This window comes from Diabrotica virgifera, chromosome 3 (genome assembly GCF_917563875.1).
Source record: "Diabrotica virgifera virgifera chromosome 3, PGI_DIABVI_V3a".
NCBI lineage: Eukaryota > Metazoa > Arthropoda > Insecta > Coleoptera > Chrysomelidae > Diabrotica > Diabrotica virgifera.
This window is the reverse complement of record NC_065445.1, coordinates 111,273,053-111,296,794: the sequence shown is the minus strand read 5'-3', so window position 1 is coordinate 111,296,794 and position 23,742 is coordinate 111,273,053. Positions and strand designations below refer to the sequence as shown.

The 23,742-nt window shown below is 34.2% G+C and overlaps 1 protein-coding gene across 5 annotated transcripts in view; it reads left to right on the top strand.

Moving 5' to 3' along the window:
* The window catches only part of LOC114332128 (putative polypeptide N-acetylgalactosaminyltransferase 9), a 602,804-nt gene extending 579,631 nt beyond the window's left edge, over positions 1–23,173 (top strand). For all 5 annotated transcript variants that reach the window (XM_050646835.1, XM_050646836.1, XM_050646837.1 and 2 more), the window contains 2 exons: positions 6,728–6,838; positions 22,862–23,173. In XM_050646835.1, the coding sequence (XP_050502792.1) occupies positions 6,728–6,838; positions 22,862–23,134 (384 nt within the window). In that variant the 3' untranslated portion in view covers positions 23,135–23,173. The remainder of the gene's footprint in view (positions 1–6,727; positions 6,839–22,861) is intronic.
* Positions 23,174–23,742: the final 569 nt, after the last annotated feature.

Genomic DNA, 23,742 nt, shown 5'->3' with positions numbered 1-23,742 from the left:
CGGCGCAGTTAATGAATTTATATACTTGGGAGCGCTTGTCAACATTTAAAATAACACTAGCGAAGCGATAAACCAGAGTTTGCACAGCCAATAGGTGCAATTTGGGGCCCAATCTCCTTTTTAAAACCTCAATTATCATCATTCTCTTTGCCTTGTCCCTATACGGGGTCGGCTTCCCTAATTGCATTTCTCCACACAATTCTATCTTGGGTCATATCAATGTTAATCCCCTTTACCAACATGTCCTGCCTTATCGTCTCCCCCCAGGTCTTCTTTGGTCTTTCTCTCCTACTCCTTCCAGGAATCTGCACTTCAGCTATTCTTCGTATTGGGTGATTAACGTCTCGGCGTTGAACATGACCAAACCATCTTAACCTATGCTCTCTCATTTTGGCATCAATTGGTGTCACACGTAGACTTCCCCCTAATATACTAATTTCTAATTTTATCCTTCTTTGTCACTCCAATCATCCATCTAAGCATTCTCATTTCTGCCACATGCATTCGTTGTTCCTCTTTCTTTTTCACTGCCCAACATTCAGTTCCGTACATCATAGCCGGTCTTATGGCTGTTTTATAGAATTTTCCCTTCAGCTTCATTGGAATTTTTCTGTCACACAACACTCACTTCTTTCCACTTCATCCATCCAGCCCTAATTCTACTGCATGCATCTCCATCTATTTCTCCATTACTCTGTAATACCGATCCCCGGTACTTAAAACTATTGCTTTTTACAATCAGTTCACCATCCAAAGATACCATTTTATTTGTAGTAACTCCATCTTTAAATGAACATTCCAAATACTCTGTTTTGTCCTACTAAGTTTTAAACCTTTTTCCTCCAGAACTTGCCTCCACTGTTCCAGTTTTTGTTCTAAGTCTCTTTCACTATTTCCTACTAACACGACATCATCAGCATACATTAAGCACCATGGAATGTTACCCTGTAGTTTCGCTGTTATCTCGTCCAAAACTAATGATAATAAATACGGACTAAGCACAGAGCCTTGGTGCAATCCTACTTTCACATGAAATTTATCAGTCTCTCCCACACCTGTCCTAACACTAGCCGTTACTCCCTCATACATATCCCTCACAATCTTTACATATTCACCAGGGACTCCTTTCTTATTTAGTGCCCACCACAGAATCTCTCGAGGAACTCTATCATATGCTTTCTCAAGATCAATGAATACCATATGAGCGTTGGTCTCTTTATTCCTGTATTTTTCCATTAGTTGCCTTACAATGAAAATTGCATCTGTTGTTCATCTGCCCTGCATAAAGCCAAATTGATTCTCGGATATTTCGGTCTCTTCACGTATCCGTCTATCAATTACTCTTTCCCATATTTTCATGGTGTGGCTAAGCCGTTGTATAGCCCTTTAGTTTGTACATTGTTGTATATCTCCCTTGTTTTTGTAAACAGGTACCAGTATACTGCTTCTCCATTCGTCTGGCATTTGTCCAACTTCCATAATTCCATTAAATAGGCCTGCTAGCGACCTTGTTCCTGTCTCTCCCAATGCTCTCCATACTTCCCCAGGAATATCATCTGGTCCTACCGCTTTTCCTTTCTTTATTTTTTGAAGCGCTTGAGCCACTTCCTCGTTTGTTATTTTGGTGACCATTGTTGCTACTGTCTCCGTTGACTCTACAGGCTGTCTGTCAAATTCTTCATTTAATAAGCTGTCAAAGTACTTTCTCCATCTCTTTTTGACATCCCTTTCGTGAACTAGTATTTTATTATTTTCATCTCGGATACATCTAATCTGATTAAAATCTTTTGCTTTCTTTGTTCTCTGTTTGGCTATTTTATATATCTTCGTTTCGCCTTCCCTGGTATTAAGTTGATCGTATAGAATTGAATACGCTTCTGCTTTGACTTTTGCTACTGCTATTTTCGCCACCATATAGTTTTGATGATCTGTGTCGGATCTGGTTTCTTGCCACTTTTTATATACTGTTCTCTTCTCTTTTATTTTTCCTTGTACTTCGTTTGACCACCACCAAGTTTCTTTATTCTCAAACTTTTTTCCTGACGTTTTCCCAAGTATTTCAATAGCAGTCTCTCTAATACTACTGGCCATTTTTCTCCAAATTGTATTAGGGCTTCCTTTCATGTTCCAACATATTTTTCTACTATTCTTCTCCTGAATTGACCTTCTTTCTCATCTTTTAGCATCCACCACTTGATTTTTTGTGGTCCTCTCCGATATTTTTGTTTAGTTTCGCTTTTTACTTCGATGTCCAGAACAAGCAGCTTATGTTGTTGGCTTACTGTCTCACTAACTATTACCTTGCAGTCCTTGCATTCACGTATGTCTTCTTTCCTTATCATGAAGTAGTCTATTTGGGATTGATGTTGTCCACTTTTGTAGGTAATAAGTTGAGTTTCTCTCTTTTTAAAGAATGTGTTAACAATCGCCATATCCAATGCTGTTACTAATTCAAGCATGTCATCTCCAGCTTCATTTCTAGTTCCAAAGCCTAATCCCCCATGTATTGCTTCGTATCCTGCCTTGGCTTGGCCCACATGTGCATTAAAATCACCTCCTATTATAACTTTCTCCTCTGACGGAATATCACTCAGGACGTCTCCTAATTGGTCATAGAAAGCTCTTCTTTCATTCTCACCCAGACCTATTTGAGGAGCATACACACACACACACACCCACACCCACACACACACACACACACACACACACACACACACACACACACACACACACACACACACACACACACACACACACACACACACACACACACACACACACACACACACACACACACACACACACACACACACACACACACACACACACACACACACACACACACACACACACACACACACACACACACACACACACACACACACACACACACACACACACACACACACACACACACACACACACACACACACACACACACACACACACACACACACACACACACACACACACACACACACACACACACACACACACACACACACCACACACACACACACACACACACACACACACACACACACACACACACACACACACACACACACACACACACACACACACACACACACACACACACACACACACACACACACACACACACACACACACACACACACACACACACACACACACACACACACACACACACACACACACACACACACACACACACACACACACACACACACACACACACACACACACACACACACACACACACACACACACACACACACACACACACACACACACACACACACACACACACACACACACACACACACACACACACACACACACACACACACACACACACACACACACACACACACACACACACACACACACACACACACACACACACACACACACACACACACACACACACACACACACACACACACACACACACACACACACACACACACACACACACACACACACACACACACACACACACACACACACACACACACACACACACACACACACACACACACACACACACACACACACACACACACACACACACACACACACACACACACACACACACACACACACACACACACACACACACACACACACACACACACACACACACACACACACACACACACACACACACACACACACACACACACACACACACACACACACACACACACACACACACACACACACACACACACACACACACACACACACACACACACACACACACACACACACACACACACACACACACACACACACACACACACACACACACACACACACACACACACACACACACACACACACACACACACACACACACACACACACACACACACACACACACACACACACACACACACACACACACACACACACACACACACACACACACACACACACACACACACACACACACACACACACACACACACACACACACACACACACACACACACACACACACACACACACACACACACACACACACACACACACACACACACACACACACACACACACACACACACACACACACACACACACACACACACACACACACACACACACACACACACACACACACACACACACACACACACACACACACACACACACACACACACACACACACACACACACACACACACACACACACACACACACACACACACACACACACACACACACACACACACACACACACACACACACACACACACACACACACACACACACACACACACACACACACACACACACACACACACACACACACACACACACACACACACACACACACACACACACACACACACACACACACACACACACACACACACACACACACACACACACACACACACACACACACACACACACACACACACACACACACACACACACACACACACACACACACACACACACACACACACACACACACACACACACACACACACACACACACACACACACACACACACACACACACACACACACACACACACACACACACACACACACACACACACACACACACACACACACACACACACACACACACACACACACACACACACACACACACACACACACACACACACACACACACACACACACACACACACACACACACACACACACACACACACACACACACACACACACACACACACACACACACACACACACACACACACACACACACACACACACACACACACACACACACACACACACACACACACACACACACACACACACACACACACACACACACACACACACACACACTATCAATTACAAATTTCACTGACATCATTCTATCACTCGTTCTTACAACTTCCACTACGTTGATCTTTCATTTCACTATCAGCAATTATACCAACTCCATTTCTAGTGTTACTACTCCCTGCATACCACAATTTGTAACCTTCACCTAGTTCTTTCGCCCTTTGACCTTTCCACCTTTAAAACCTCAATTATATCGAGAAATATAAAGGTAAAACTACAAAGCAATAATACGCCCAGTCTTGATATATGGTTCAAGGACCTGGGCTAACAAAAAGTTATGAAGACATGTCACGATATTTCGAAAGAAAAGTACTAAGGCGAATATATGGAGCGGTGAATCACAATGCATTGTGGACGTATGGACTCCATGGAGTAAGGAAAGACGATACAACTTCGAACTTTATAGAATATACCAGGAACCAGATATCTCCTTTAACACATGACGTCTGAAGTGGTTAACAAACTGACCCAGTTAGAAAAATGCTCCTGGATAGAGACCCATTGGCCAGATAACAAGAGGAAGGCCCAGAACAAGCTTTTTTGATAATATCGATGAAAATATGGGAATACTGGCTAGGTGGAGGAAGGACTGGAGATAAATTCTAGGAGGCTAAGACCCATCCAGGTTTATAAAAGCCAGAATGATGATGAAAACATTAAATGAGAACTTCACTATAATATAATTGTTACTTACAGAGAGAGGTTTAACTCGTTCGTTCCCTTTATAAGAAAAAGAATGTGTGTGTACTTTGTACGCACGTAAGAAGTTATACTTCTATTATATAATTTCAACGAAATAAATAATATACTTAAGAGGAAACAGTAGCGATCAAGAGGTAGCGAAAACGCGTTCCAAAATTGCGGCTGTAATTTTGAATAGATATTTGGCACACGTATTCGTAATATAATAAAGAATGGCGGTACAGAGCCCAATTTGAAAAATATATTAATATGTGGAAATTACTCTGTAATTAAATACAATATTAAAAAAACGAGCCTGTACCGCCATTAAGAAGAACAAAAAAATACACTTTCTTCAAATAAACTTTTTTATCCGATGCCTAGATTTTGTGTCATTTTGGAACTACTAAAATTTTTTATTTCATTAGTAGTTCCAAAATGACACAAAATCTAGGCATCGGATAAAAAAGTTTATTTGAAGAAAGTGTATTTTTTTGTTCTTCTTAATGGCGGTACAGGTTCGTTTTTTAATATTGTATTTAATTACAGAGTAATTTCCACATATTAATATATTTTTCAAATTGGGCCGCCATTCTTTATTATATTACGAATAAGTGTGCCAAATATCTCGAAAAAATATTCAAAATTACAGCCGCAATCTTGGAACGCGTTTTTGCTACCTGTTGATCGCTACTGTTTCCTCTTAACAAGTTAGTTGTATTTTATTTAAATATTAAACTAATTTTCTTACCTACACCACTTTCAAAAAAATTTTATTAAGACAACCAAAAATTAAAAAAATATGAATCATCCGGGATTGGAACCCTGGACCTCTCGATCTCTGGTCCAATGCTCTACTAACCAAGCTATCGAGCCCCTCGTAAATGACGTGTCGGATATAATTACACAACACGGTGACAAATAGATCAAGTGAAGTATAAAAATGTTATACCTAGATATTTTATTATCTTACTCCTGAGGAAGACAAATTCAAAGACACAAAAATTATAATAAATACATTTACTAAAAACACTAATATATTCCTTTAATGACTTATTTGCGCTGATATACACCTATCTTGAAAGATTAGCAACGAACTACATACTGTCTGTGTGCGCATGCGCCAGGAAATTATAAAATTTCACTCTCGATCGTAAAGAAGTATAACTTCAAAAATACCATAAAAATTGTCCGGATAAGTAACTTTTAATGCACTTTTCATTTTCAGATAAGAAACTTAGGTGTCGGTGGTAAAACATGTTTGGATTCAGCTGCTAGACGTGCAGATTTGCATAAACCAGCCGGTTTATATCCTTGTCATAAGCAAGGAGGTAATCAGGTAAGAATAAATCTGTACAAATAATAAATATTCAGCAAGGATATTTCAAAATATATAATTTAGATACTTTTAATCTTTCTTCTTCTTCTATTTAGGCATGTTATCTGTTTTTCCATGGCATTCCAAATTATTCTAGGAGTATTGATGATTTAGCTTGGGCTATTCTGACTATTCTACTTTTTGCATTCTATTACGTGTCTGCTCTTTTCTTTCCATCTTGAACACACTCATTTGTGTTGTCTATTCTGCACGTTTCTTATCTTATTGCTCGTTATTTTACCCATAAATATTTTTCCTGTTCTCATCATATTCAAATGTGATCGTTTCATTCGATTTGATGATATAGAATAGAATATAGATAATCCCAAACCCTTTTTTCAGTGCGTCATTAATTTTGACGTCATATAAGATTTTAAGAATGTTGCAAATCATTACATCTTAGTTAAATCTGACACTGACGGTTGTCAGAATATTTAATTTTATATTAACATCAATATTTATACAATATTTGCCAGACTATTATTCATACAATGTCCGAATATACCAATGACATAAAATATTTATATTTACGTCGCTGAAAAATACGAACCTAGAAATTACAATTGTCATTTTACCATATGATTTTGAAAATACGATCACAATCAATTAATTTTGTGTCAAATTATTCGCATCAGTGATTGGTTATTTTAGAGTATTGTAATCGCCAACCAATTATACATCTTTAAGTATAAGTCGTTTTAATATTTCCGTCGTTTCCGTCAAGGAATACATAATTTTCTAAGTTCAATTTATAATAATCACAGAGGTACGTTTTTTTTTGTAACTTCCAACTGTAATGCGTTAGTAGAGAAAATTCGATAATCTATGACGCACTGAAAAAAGGGTAAATCATCTAAAATGGTACTGTGTTTGGCATGGAAACTAGTCCATTTGCCTCAGATTTTTGAATGCTTTATGTTATATTTAAGAATTGAAACAAATTTATATTATACACTCACCGGCACAAAATTCCGCCCCCCAAAATTTTTGATTAAGTTTGACAATCTATATAACTTTATTATTTCTCCGATTTTCAAGATTCTTGCATGAGTTTGTATGTAGGTACATGTATTGACGTCGTTTGCTATTATTCCGGTAACAAAAATTTTTTGCTTAATTGGCATTATACGGGGATGAATGGAAGCGTTGATTTTTCTCCTAACTTTAAAAAATTCTGTGGAAAAATTGGAGGGCTGATTTTGTTTCATACTCCTTTTATATTAACCTGAAGGTATCACTAACGTTTTGTTTTTTGAATAATTATCCCAATATCTCTTTTCTTATAACACAATCCAGAAAAACAATAGGTTGTCTAAACAGCGTACTGTGGAATCATGAAATGGGAAAAAGAAGAAAACACAATATCTACGAATCTCCTATTAAAAGCAGTCTATTGTACGGAGCAGAAACTTGGCGGATAACCGAAAACAACAGAAGAAAAATGGAGGCAGTAGAAATGGACGCTTTTAGAAGATCAGTAGGAGTGTCACGCAGAGAGAGAATACGTAATGATGAGATAAGACAGCGAATGGGGGTTGACGGCTCTCTAACAACAGACATAGAAAGAAAACAGCTGATATGGTACGGACACGTCCAGAGGATGGATAACTCAAGACTCCCTAAAATAATTATGCAATGGGTACCACCAAACCGTAGAAAGAGAGGAAGACCCAAGAAATCTTGGAGAGAGGGAGTAACGAAGGCGATGAGCGCAAGAGATCTTAGAGAGGGCCAATGGGATGATAGAGTGTCATGGAAATTAGGCATCGGACAACGTCGCAAGACGTTTTAAAACCGATTGATATATACAGGGTGGTTCATCTTATTCGCCTCGGTCTCTGTACAGAAAACCACTTGATATTTTAAAAAAATTTCTTCACAGAAATATACAGGGCCTTTAATACTACAACCTAAAAATAATGTTAATTATACAGGGTGTTCCAAAAAAGAGTGGTATATCAAAGTTATATTTTTTCTTATGGAATGCCCTATATCTGACGACATTATTGAATTGACCTTAAAAAATAATCTATACTTTCATAAGGGTTCCCTATAACTAAATACAGGGTGTTTTGATTTATTTCGATTTTTATAAAAATGTAAGGTTTTAGAAAAAAATAAATATCTACGGATCTAAGAAGCAGTAACAAATTCTTTCTTGGATCTTAATAATAGACTATTTAGCATACTTAAACAGATGCTTATTGCAACAAAATTTCTTACAGGGTGGTCAAAATATGAGATTGTTCTATTAACAAATTCAAGCTGTAATAACTTACTTATTTTAAATGCAACACCCTGTATCTTACTAGTCTATCGCGTAGAAAATTTACTTAGCTTTCAATTTGTACTAGGGTTTCCTATACCTATTTTTTTACAGGGTGGTCAAAATATTAGATTGTTCTATTAACAAATTCAAGCTGTAATAACTTACTTATTTTAAATGGAACACCCTGTATCTTACTAGTCTATCGAGTAGAAACTTTACTTAGCTTTCAATTCTTATTAGGGTTTCCTATACCTATCTAGCTTCATTTTTTAAATATTTAAAGATTTCCTAATTTGTAAGCTTTAAAAATTAGAATTAAGTACCTATGTCGTGGTTATGTACAACACATCAGCAACACCGGCAATATACTTAAATATCTTAGTCAAGATAGTTTCATTAATAAAATTCACATTTTTATCATTTAATCACACAGAGTGTTCTTATTTTAAATGACATACTCGATATTCTATTCTTTATAATGGAAGATATTTAAAATCTCTTCAATTCCATGTTAACATTCTCAATACACATGTTATTCTGTAGATATAAATTCCCATGTTATTCTGTAAATACCCATTTTTACATATTTTTGTACAATAGGCTCGTTTTCGTCAAAGTAGCCATTGCATTTAATTGTTTGTAATTGCGATTTAAAGATTCAAACAAAAAGTGGCGTTCTTAAATTTACTTAATAACCGTTGGGTCAAGATATGGAAAATACTTATACGGAATGAAATATAATTTAAATATCTTCCAGAATACGGCATCTAATATACGGTATGCAGTTTAAAATAAACGTATTATTCAATTTCACATGCAGGCCAAAATCAACTAAAATAATACAACACTCTGTGTGACTACATGATAACACTGAAAATTTCATTAGTGACAGTATCTTGTCTAAGTATATTGCCGGTGTTGGTGATGTGTTGTACATAAACACGACATAGGTACTTATGTAATTCTAATTTTTAAAGCTTACAAATTAGGAAATCTTTAAATATTTAAAAAATGAAGGGAGATAGGTATAGGAAACCCTAATAAGAATTGAAAGCTAAGTAAATTTTCTACTCGATAGACTAGTAAGATACAGGGTGTTCTATTTAAAATAAGTAAGTTATTACAGCTTGAATTTGTTAATAGAACAATCTAATATTTTGACCGCCCTGTAAAAAGATAGGTATAGGAAACCCTAGTACAAATTGAAAACTAAGTAAATTTTCTACGCGATAGACTAGTAAGATATAGGGTGTTCCGTTTAAAATAAGTAAGTTATTACAGCTTGAATTTGTTAATAGAACAATCTCATATTTTGACCACCCTGTAAGAAATTTTGTTACAATAAGCATCTGTTTAAGTATGCTAAATGGTCTTTTATTAAGATCCAAGAAAGAATTTGTTACTGCTTCTTAGATTGGTAGATATTTATTTTTTTCTAAAACCTTACATTTTTATAAATATCGAAATAAATCAAAACACCCTGTATTTAGGTATAGGGAACCCTTATGAAAGTATAGCTTATTTTTTAAGGTCAATTCAATAATGTCATCAGATATAGGGCATTCCATAAGAAAAAATATAACTTTGATATATCACTCTTTTTTGGAACACCCTGTATAATTCACATTATTTTTAGGTTGTAGTATTAAAGGCCCTGTATATTTCTGTGAAGAAATTTTTTTAAAATATCAAGTGGTTTTCCGTACAGAGACCGAGGCGAATAAGGTGAACCACCCTGTATATATATATATATATATATATATATATATATATATATATATATATATATATATATATATATATTTTCTTTAAAATAACAGCTGACCTGGTAGATAAAAATGGGGTTGAGGTTTATTGGGTATACAGCTGAATAAAACCAAGTGGTATTCTGTTTAACAAATCGTTATATTTCGCTGATTTTCATTATTAGATTTTATATGATTTTCAATATTATTAACGATTTATACCTAACTTATTTCTCACATAAAACACTCAATAACATTCCCATATAAATTTTCCCATTCTCAAAAATAAAGAAAATAATATTTTCTTTAAAATAACAGCTGACCTGGTAGATAAAAATGGGGTTGAGGTTTATTGGGTATACAGCTGAATAAAACCAAGTGGTATTCTGTTTAACAAATCGTTATATTTCGCTGATTTTCATTATTAGATTTTATATGATTTTCAATATTATTAACGATTTATACCTAACTTATTTCTCACATAAAACACTCAATAACATTCAATATTTAGTATATCTAGTACTTCACCTTATTGACATTCAATCAACTTCAAATCAAAAAAATTTTCCTTCTTGTCAATATAAAAATAATTTAAATCAATCCTAATATATCACTATCAACAAAATTTCATCCATTTTATATCAAAATTGCAGTATCTCGATGTCATCTTAATATCTTAATACCGTTAACCTCAATTAGGTAAGATAAAAATTGTTAAAAAAAGATCATATTATAACATTGTACCATTTTTTAAATATTGTAGCTTTCGTCTGATGATGCTGATGAAAATCAGCGAAATATAACGATTTGTTAAACAGAGTACCACTTGGTTTTATTCAGCTGTATACCCAATAAACCTCAACCCCATTTTTATATATATATATATATATATATATATATATATATATATATATATATATATATATATATATATATATATACAAACAACTAGTTTATTAGGGTTGCAGTCAGAAGGTTGGCCAGGATGTTAAAGAAACACTCTTTTGACTTTTTGTCTAGCTTTCGGAATGGTTTTATTCCTTTTTCAAGACTCTGTAATATAGAAAAAAGAAATATGTAAATTTTTATAAAATATCACAATTCGTCAGTTCAACTTACTAGTCGTTGAGATTATTTAAAAGCTTTATGACCCTCAACAATACTAACACAAACATAGAATACAGAAAATAATGGACAAAATACATTCTAAAATTTGGTAAGGATGGTAAATTTTTATATTTATTCTATGACATCTTTTGATGGTGTGTTTTAACTCTGATACATAGAGAACAGAAAGAAAAAACAGTCAGATTAAAATGTAATTAGGTGTTTTTAATATTGTATTTATTTTCAAAAAACCAATAGGCCCATACTGGGTAATTTTTATTTTTAAATCTGTCTTAATGGTATGCAACCTGTTATGCACACAGATGTATTGTGTAGTGCATATGTATAAGAAATATTTATTTTATTTTTGATGTTTTTCCAGTAAGTAACAATAAATATTGCTCAGTTTATCTATGTCAGACTTTTTATTTATGCAAGACTTACTGGATTTTATCAAACACATTTCCAAGAAAACACGTTTTGAATGGTTTGTTTCTTTGGCCAAAATACATGAATCTTCGAAATTAAACTCATGTTTCAAAGTTAATGCATGTTCTGTAAGTGCACATGCATTTATTTTATTGGTTTTTATATCACTACGATGTGAGATCACCCTACTGTGGAAATTGCGAGATGTTTCCCCGATGTATACGTTGTTACAATTGGAACACGGTATGGAATAAACAACATTCGAAGACTCTTGTCTTGTGAAGGGATCCTTTGTTTTTGAGTATAACTTAGATACCGTTTTCACGTTCCTAGTTGAAATTTTTAAGCCATTAACATTTCTGAAAATGTTAATTAGCTTAGGTGTCAGAACTGGAATGTAGGGCAAGGAACCAAAAGTTATTTTAGATGGTATTACTGATGTGTTGTCGCTGTCTGTCAATGTCAATTGTCGGACCTCATTATTATGAAAATTTTGTTTACCAGAAAATTGAGAAGGAAAAGGAGAACCGAAAATGAGTTTATTTAAAAGCCCTATGGGATATGAGTTCTCTAGTAGTATAGATCTCAACTTTTTTAGTCCCTTGTCCCTGAAATCAATGTGCGACAAGTTTGTAACCCTACTTTTTAAGGCCAAAACCAAGTTTGTTTTCATCCTAGATGGATGTTGAGAATGAAAATTTATGAAACGGTTACTAAAACAAGGCTTACGATACCACTCCGTCCTCAGAATGCCATCACTGCCACGATGAATAAGCATGTCCAAAAAAGGAATCATATTATCAGCCTCCCTCTCAACTGTAAACTTTAGGTGTTCACATTGGGCATTGAAGGTGTTTAAAACATCAGATACTTTGTTTTCAGGGACCGACAAAATCAAATCATCTACATATCGCTTAATAAAAGGTATGTGAAACGGTATCTTTTCTTTACAAGTTGTTATAAGTTCATCCAAAACAAAGTTACATAGGATGGGGGATATTTTGCTACCCATTGGAGTGCCAAAGATTTGTTTAAAAAAATTACCATTGAACAAAAAGATGTTGGAGTCAAATATGAATGTTAAGATTCTTATGAAATCCTCTAAACTGATCTTGGTATGCAGAGAAATGCTGTTCCAGTTGTTTTTGATGCTGTTAAGGATAGCATCTAGTGGTAAGTTTGTAAACAGTGACACAACATCTAAACTAATCAATATATAATTATTCGGAACTTTAACATTGTTGATGAAGTTACTAAACGTGAAGGAATCTCTAATATAGAATTCATTGGATTCGTTGTAGGAAATTGTGAGAATATCTGTGAGGTGTTTAGCAAGTTTACTATTGGGAGCATCAATTGAAGAGACAATAGGCCTCATTGAAATAGTGGGTTTGTGAACTTTAGGAAGTGTATAAAACCTGGGTGCAACTGCATTATAGATTTTCAAGGATTTTGCAGCTTCTGTTGTTATGGATTTGGAAGAAGCTAAATCCGAAACCAGCTTGTTCGCCTTTTGTTGGAGGGTGCACACCGGACTATTCCTTAGTTCGATGTAACTTTTTTTGTCATTCAATAAACTATTACTTTTTTCAATGTAATCATTCTTATACATTGCCACTGTTACATTTCCCTTGTCACTCCTAACAATGTAAATTTCCGGATGTGATTTTAAAAATTGTTTGCACTCATTGTATATATTGTTCAAAAAATGCCCTTCTTTACTTGTTTTGTGTAGAAAGTTAGTGATAACATTAGTGCTTTGAGATCTCATGATGTCCTTCTCCTGGAGTTCTAGACCAGAAATTAGAAATTCAATATCTGAGAGAAGAGAAGACATTTTGAAATCTTTAGCGCTAGGAAATAGGCAAAATTTTGGACCCAAAGACAAAAGTTTTTTGACATTGTAAGGAAAAGTGATGTCAGTTAGATTTTTAAACCATTTTTCTTGGAACGTTATTTTTGAAAATTGATCTATTTTTATTTTGTTAAATTTTTTGATGTTATTATTTCTAATTTGGAAAAATACTTTATTGTATTTAATTTTTTGTCTTCTATAAAATTCTTGTAGTAAAGTCTTCTCTTCTCTCAGATATTGAATTTCTAATTTCTGGTCTAGAACTCCAGGAGAAGGACATCATGAGATCTCAAAGCACTAATGTTATCACTAACTTTCTACACAAAACAAGTAAAGAAGGGCATTTTTTGAACAATATATACAATGAGTGCAAACAATTTTTAAAATCACATCCGGAAATTTACATTGTTAGGAGTGACAAGGGAAATGTAACAGTGGCAATGTATAAGAATGATTACATTGAAAAAAGTAATAGTTTATTGAATGACAAAAAAAGTTACATCGAACTAAGGAATAGTCCGGTGTGCACCCTCCAACAAAAGGCGAACAAGCTGGTTTCGGATTTAGCTTCTTCCAAATCCATAACAACAGAAGCTGCAAAATCCTTGAAAATCTATAATGCAGTTGCACCCAGGTTTTATACACTTCCTAAAGTTCACAAACCCACTATTTCAATGAGGCCTATTGTCTCTTCAATTGATGCTCCCAATAGTAAACTTGCTAAACACCTCACAGATATTCTCACAATTTCCTACAACGAATCCAATGAATTCTATATTAGAGATTCCTTCACGTTTAGTAACTTCATCAACAATGTTAAAGTTCCGAATAATTATATATTGATTAGTTTAGATGTTGTGTCACTGTTTACAAACTTACCACTAGATGCTATCCTTAACAGCATCAAAAACAACTGGAACAGCATTTCTCTGCATACCAAGATCAGTTTAGAGGATTTCATAAGAATCTTAACATTCATATTTGACTCCAACATCTTTTTGTTCAATGGTAATTTTTTTAAACAAATCTTTGGCACTCCAATGGGTAGCAAAATATCCCCCATCCTATGTAACTTTGTTTTGGATGAACTTATAACAACTTGTAAAGAAAAGATACCGTTTCACATACCTTTTATTAAGCGATATGTAGATGATTTGATTTTGTCGGTCCCTGAAAACAAAGTATCTGATGTTTTAAACACCTTCAATGCCCAATGTGAACACCTAAAGTTTACAGTTGAGAGGGAGGCTGATAATATGATTCCTTTTTTGGACATGCTTATTCATCGTGGCAGTGATGGCATTCTGAGGACGGAGTGGTATCGTAAGCCTTGTTTTAGTAACCGTTTCATAAATTTTCATTCTCAACATCCATCTAGGATGAAAACAAACTTGGTTTTGGCCTTAAAAAGTAGGGTTACAAACTTGTCGCACATTGATTTCAGGGACAAGGGACTAAAAAAGTTGAGATCTATACTACTAGAGAACTCATATCCCATAGGGCTTTTAAATAAACTCATTTTCGGTTCTCCTTTTCCTTCTCAATTTTCTGGTAAACAAAATTTTCATAATAATGAGGTCCGACAATTGACATTGACAGACAGCGACAACACATCAGTAATACCATCTAAAATAACTTTTGGTTCCTTGCCCTACATTCCAGTTCTGACACCTAAGCTAATTAACATTTTCAGAAATGTTAATGGCTTAAAAATTTCAACTAGGAACGTGAAAACGGTATCTAAGTTATACTCAAAAACAAAGGATCCCTTCACAAGACAAGAGTCTTCGAATGTTGTTTATTCCATACCGTGTTCCAATTGTAACAACGTATACATCGGGGAAACATCTCGCAATTTCCACAGTAGGGTGATCTCACATCGTAGTGATATAAAAACCAATAAAATAAATGCATGTGCACTTACAGAACATGCATTAACTTTGAAACATGAGTTTAATTTCGAAGATTCATGTATTTTGGCCAAAGAAACAAACCATTCAAAACGTGTTTTCTTGGAAATGTGTTTGATAAAATCCAGTAAGTCTTGCATAAATAAAAAGTCTGACATAGATAAACTGAGCAATATTTATTGTTACTTACTGGAAAAACATCAAAAATAAAATAAATATTTCTTATACATATGCACTACACAATACATCTGTGTGCATAACAGGTTGCATACCATTAAGACAGATTTAAAAATAAAAATTACCCAGTATGGGCCTATTGGTTTTTTGAAAATAAATACAATATTAAAAACACCTAATTACATTTTAATCTGACTGTTTTTTCTTTCTGTTCTCTATGTATCAGAGTTAAAACACACCATCAAAAGATGTCATAGAATAAATATAAAAATTTACCATCCTTACCAAATTTTAGAATGTATTTTGTCCATTATTTTCTGTATTCTATGTTTGTGTTAGTATTGTTGAGGGTCATAAAGCTTTTAAATAATCTCAACGACTAGTAAGTTGAACTGACGAATTGTGATATTTTATAAAAATTTACATATTTCTTTTTATCTATATTACAGAGTCTTGAAAAAGGAATAAAACCATTCCGAAAGCTAGACAAAAAGTCAAAAGAGTGTTTCTTTAACATCCTGGCCAACCTTCTGACTGCAACCCTAATAAACTAGTTGTTTGTTTATATCGACAGTCACTAATATCCAGTATTTCTTATATATATATATATATATATATATATATATATATATATATATATATATATATATATATATATATATATCTTTTCTTGTAAGAGTTTTAATTAAAAACACTGCTTTGAAGGTTTATTTAATTAACAAACGCACTAAGATTAACAAAACAAAACAATTCAATAGCGGGTACGTCCACCTCTTGCAGCAACGACTACTCGCAATATGTTTAGCATCGAATAAAGATGTGTTTTCCTTGCCTGGGGAATAGCCCGATATTCCTCTTCCAAGGCCATAACTGTACCAAATTTTCTGGAGGCCTAGGATGACGGCATAAATGCTCAATAGGATTGAGATCTGGGCTGCATGCTGGCCATTCTAATCTTATCAATCCAACCTCTATTTTATGAGTCAATCAGTGTTTTTATTTACAAAAAATGGTTTAGCTCTTACAAGAATAAAGATATTCGGGTGATTCAAAAAACAAAATGTTGGTGATGCTTCCGGGATAATATGAGAGGACTATGAATAGACCAGGGCGCATCTGTAAAAATATTAGTAGGTACATTTGGACGTTGAGAGGCGACTCAAATTTTTTTGCAGAAATTGCTTGAAAATAACTCAAATAATAATATTTGAGTTATCCTCCCTCTCAAAAAGGTCCGGAACATTGTTTAAATAATTAAAATGTCAAAAAATGAAGGAAAAACTCGATTTTTTCTTGGTTTTTTGATTATAACTTTAAAAGTATTCATTTCTGAGAAAAGTTGTACTGACATAAAAGTTGCGTAATTAAATTTCCTACAACATAGAATTGGTTAAAAATTTAAAAAATAGTCACCCTTGTTGCCAAATAGCAATAATTGCGAAAAAAAACATACAAAAACAAGTATTCGAACTTGACGTTTTTCAACCATTTATGCTACTTAGGACGTTCATATTTCACCCAGAAAAACTTTATGATATAGAAAAACAATATTGTAAATTTCATTAAGAACGGTTTAATAGATTTTGCAATCCAGCTTTCGCAAAAAAAATTCATTTTTTCAAAATGTCATAGGACTGAAAATAAGGCAGATAGCAGGTTGAAATTTTTTTTGCGTATAGAAGTGTACTGTAACTGTCATTTGCAATTTGCAAAATCAAAATCGATTAACTACCACGGCGTCAGGATTTTTTTAAATAAACATTAATTATTGGTGCTACGCGCAGGACAGCTGATAGTTTGCTCCGATTGGGCATTCCAATGACCTTTGATAAATATTGATACATTTTAATTTTTATTACATTTCGTTATAAATAAATAAATTTGTTTATTGCAAAATAAAAACAAATACTATATCTTTTGAAATAACACTTTTTGTAGCAAAAACTTTCTTTGTTCATATATTCTAACTTAGGGTCGATTTCTCATACCTGCGGTAATCTATGGTTCAGTTGAACCAGGTTCACCGGTGATCTACAGTTTTGTTGGGAATGCATTTCTCATTGCGCGTTCATGTCAGCGCTCGTTCTACAGCTTTCGAGAAATGCCAATAGATGGCAAAAGGTAAAAAACTGTCGCCATGTTGAACTACCTTTTTTATGCTGTTTTTGAATAAAGTTAAATTTAAGTATTTGTAGTCAAATAGTCATTTTAATAATTATAAATAAATATTATAAAAACAAAAATAATGTTATCGTTTATCGTTAGGCTTAATATAATAAAATAGGTTATATTTATATATGACAGCGTTTCGTGTTAATACAACGCATGCGTAGTCCATGAAATCATCTGAACTAAGTTCTGAAATCTTTGAACGGCCGAATTCCACCGTTCAAGTTTAAACTGCCATCGGTTGAACGTGCGAATTGAGAAAGACGATTTTGACTTTAAACTGACGTTTACTGAAAGTTCAGGTTAAACTGGAGTTGAACTCGATATGAGAAATTGGCCCTTAGAGAATAAAAGTTTATTATTTTTAGACATATGCAATTGTTTAAACAATATTTCACAAACAATAATAAAATTAGTTTGATTTTTGTGGAATTACAATATTAAAATAAAACAAAATATAGAGTAAGAAAATAATATATTAGATAAAGATTGGAAGAAATTTTGGTGGAAATCAACTTGTGTGAATCGAACACCGCTGTCCTGCGCGTAGCACCAAAAATTAATGTTTATTTAAAAAATTTCCTGACGCCGTGGTAATTAATCGATTTTAATTTTGCAAATTGCAAATGAAAGGTACAGTACAGCTCTATAAGCAAAAAAAATTCAACTTGCTATCTACTTTATTTTCAGTCCTGTGACATTTTGAAAAAATGAATATTTTTTACGAAAGCTAGATTGCAACATTTATTTTGCAAAATCTATTGAACCGATCTTAATGAAATTTACAGTATTGTTTTACTGTATCATAAAGTTTTTCTGAGTAAACTATGAAGGTCCTAAGTGTAGCGTAAATGGTTGAAAAACTTAAAATGCGAATACTTGTTTTTGTATGTTTTTTTTTTCGCAATTATGGCTATTTTGCAACAAGTGTGACTAGTTTTTAAATTTCTAGCCAATTCTATATTGTAGGAAATTTAATTACGCAACTTTTATGTCAGTACAACTTTTCTCAGAAATGAATAGTTTTAAAGTTATAATCAAAAAACCACTAAAAAAATCGAATTTTTCCTTCATATTTTGACATTTTGATTATTTAAACAATGTTCCGGACCATTTTGAGCGGGAGGATAACTCAAATAATATTATTTGAGTTATTTTCGAGCAATTTCTGCAAGAAAATTTGAGTCACCTCTCAACGTCCATCTCAAAACAGATGCGCCCTGGACTAGAAACAAAATCAGCTATTCCATTTTTCCACAGAATTTTTTAAAGATAGGAGGAAATACAACGCTTCCTTTTACCCCTGTATAATGCCATGCAAGCAAAAATTTTTTGTTAGCGGAATAATACCAAACAATATCAATACATGTACCTACAAACTGGTGCAAGAATCATGAAAATCGGAGCAAAGTTATAAATTGTCAAACAATCAAAAATTTTGGGTGGCGGAATTTTGTGCCGGTGAGTGTATATTTATATATCTATCAGAGTTTATATTACTTAAAATTTCGACAATACAAACACTTGTTTTTTTCTCAAATTGTATATACATATATAAATCAGGCCTCATTTAAAAATCTACATTATATATTATATTATTAATTAATTAATTCAACTTACCTGCAAATTCCTTCTCGACTTGATCCAATTTTTTATCAAAATAAACTCGAATCCTTTCGTTTTGTTTAGACTTGTTTAATCGTTCATTTTTATACTTAATTAGAAAATTAAATTTAAGGATCTATATAGCATGAATTTAATTTTCTAAATAATTTCTACTTATTGATTATTTGGTAAATGGTAAAGTTTTTGTCAATTATTCTTGTTTCTGAACCGATACTACTAAATGTTTCATCACCGATATGTATCTTTTTACTGTAATCTTTTTCATTTACTTATCGATTATAACCTTTGCTTTCTAAAATTCTTGTTTCGAACGAAAAGTACCAAGTACTGCCCTTGAGATATAGTTAGGCGAGTTTTTGGCTGTTATGACAATTTTAAGAAAATCATATTCCCCGATTCCCCGTCATTTTGACACATCAGGTAATGTACCATGTTTGTGATTATTTTTCTTCGAAGCTAACAAGGATTGTCTATTAGCATTACTTTTTTCGTCAAACAATAATCAAATTTTAACTGTGCGCAGTTATCGATGAATCTCAGTCCGTATTCCGTTACAATTCGTATGGAATTTATGTCTTAAATACCTCTGACGGCTCTACATTCCAAATTGAGCCTTGGCGTCATGTAATTTCTGCCTCCAACATTGGTATTCCAATCCTTTATCCATCAAATTTTGGTTTTTGTAGACTGCCCGACTTCACTTCTTCCTTTTAGCCTCCTCTTCTGGGGAGCTTTTCGTGGCAATGATTTCGTATTGGCCAAATGATGGTTTTTGTAGATCTTTTTTGGAGCGAAATTTGTGAGTCTTCGAAAAATGGGGTTTGTTGTAATTCCTTCTTTATTTTAAATTCTGCTTCCTACATTTATTTAGACTTCTAAATATGTGAAGCCCGTCACTTCTTCAATATGTTACTTAGGTCTGAATAGAAAGCTAAAAATTTGTTTAATAGCTTAACGGTATCTAGTCGGACAAAATTTTATGTACGGGAGCACTGTAACAGGGGAAGTTTTAATTATTGTGGAACAGGTTAAAAATTTGGAACGTCAGACTACGAAAACGTCACATCTATTTTGTCGGACAGAACTTCGAATTGATTTGTTACCCTTTCGTTAAACTCTCATGCAAAAATCAGACTGCTATTTATCACCCACAGAATTCCTGTCGACATGTTCTACGTGGCGGACTTATTAAAAAGGCCAGTTGGAGATAAATACCAGTATGATTTTCGCATGAGAGTTTAATGAAAGGGTTACAAATCAATTGGAAGTTCTGTCCGACAAAATCATGGACCTATAAATAAAGATGGACGGGGCATGCTCTACTCTCTGTTCACTAAAATTTGAAGCCGAAAAGTTTATAGGCGCGGAGAAAGAGTCGAGGTGATAGACTGCGACACTTCCCGTTTAGTTAGCGGCGTACCTTCCAATAATTGAAAGGTATTTGAAATTTTATTTATACGTCCATGGACAAAATACATGGGGCGTTTTCGTAGTCTGACGTTCCAAATTTTTAACCTGTTCCACAATTAAAACTTCCCCTGCTCCAGTGTTCCCATACATCAAAGTTTGTCGACTACACACCGTTAAGCTATTAACAAATTTTCAGCTTGCTATTAATCGACTTTTTTTGGTACACGGGATCCAGGCCTAACTGTAGTGCAATTGGATTCTATTCCCTCTCGTTCTTGTCTGTTATTGTTTTCGTGTATTTAATTATAGTCCAAGCTTTATTTTTTCTTGTGAATATATTTCAGTTATTAACTCCACCCTGCTGGGCACAATGTTGTCATCTACCTGAGCGGTAAGTTGTACTAAATTAGTTGTTCTGGCTTTTCTAACACTCGGCTGTCTTCTGATATTCAAGGGGTAGGTTGAACAACTTCTTTTAGTCTTTTGATTATTTGAAGCTTTCAACAAACTTATTCTGTACGCGAACTGTCACTGTTACGGAGTCCATTGTGATCTTACCAGTTGGATATATTTCGAGCAGATGTTGTTTTTGTAGCATGTTATATAACCCACTTATTAAGGACGGATGTAAAGTTTTTTAAACCGAACGCAAGAGTTATGCAGAGATAAGTTTCGCTTTTCAGCTTGTACACTTTTGTAGGATGGACAGTTATTCCCATTTGTACTGCTAGACCGTTTGCCGCCTAATTTGAGTGTTGTCAATTCCTCGTACCTCGTTGTTTCTTTGTTTACTACCTTATTTGTTAGTTTACTACTTATTTGACCAATTTTCGCGGGTTTTATCGCTTCATTGTCTAAGTATTACGAGTTTGGTTTCTTGGTTTCTACACGAACTTGTACGAAGGTTGTATTTTATCTTACATTTCGGAATTATTTATATGCCTCTCTTCGATAGTTACTTTGAAGGTTCAGTTCCCTTTTCTGTAATAGGGAACTTGCACATTTTTTTTTTCGAATTTAAAATTTTACGCAAGTTCCCTATTATCATTTTCGAATTTTTAATTTCGTCTTCGGCATATTTTGTTCGCCCTTTGCTTTGTTTTAATCGCGCAATACGATCTGATTTCTTCTTCCACGGATAATTTTTATTTTTTGTATGTATTTAGAAGCCCAAAAGCTAAATTTTCTTTTTTACCTATTGTTAATACTTTTGGACTCCAATGTATGAAACCTTTTTAAAACTAATAATTACGTATCAGCTTTACTTAATGCAAAATTTGTTTTCAGTACTGGATGTACAGCAAAACTGGAGAAATTCGCCGAGATGAATACTGCTTGGACTTCAGTGGTGGGCAGGACGTAATTCTTTATCCGTGCCATGGTAGCAAAGGAAACCAATTCTGGGACTACGACCAAGAACTGAAGCTTCTGCGACACGGCAGTAGCGACAAATGTTTGGCCATAAACGACATTAAAACTAAACTAGTTATGGAAAGGTGCAACCCCGACGTTCAACGACAGCAATGGTCATTAGAGAACTATGATAAATCGAAATTGTGATGATTCATTTTGTTTTACGTTATTAAATGATTTGTTGTATTCTTGTCTTATTTTTGCTAGAATTCCCCGGGATTTTTGGTTTAGGAATACAGGGTATAAATAAAAATCAAACCTTCACTATTCATGCTGCAAATATCGTTAATTTATAAAATTGTTGGCTGATATGTAAAATAATTTGCATATTCGTTTTAAACAAAACATCAAACCAAATATTTTCAGTAACCTATGTTGAAAAAAATAACGCAAAAAACAACTAAAATTATCATATTCATAAATTTACTACAGATATTTAACTGTATTTAAATATAAGGATCTTTGTATTTGAATATAAGGATGTTTTAACATTTTAAATTAGAAAAAATATGATTTCAAATAAGCGACCAGCCCCAGTGTGACAACTATAAAGGTATAGTATAATACAACCCTCTAACAACTGCTTACAAAATATGTACTAGCAAATATTTTCTACAAAAGGCTACACGGGTTCACTTCAGGAAAATCAACAATTGACCACATTCATTCAATAAGACAGATGATGAGAAGAAATTAGAATTTAACATTGAAACCCATCACCTATTTGTCGACATTAACACTGCGTATGAGTGTCA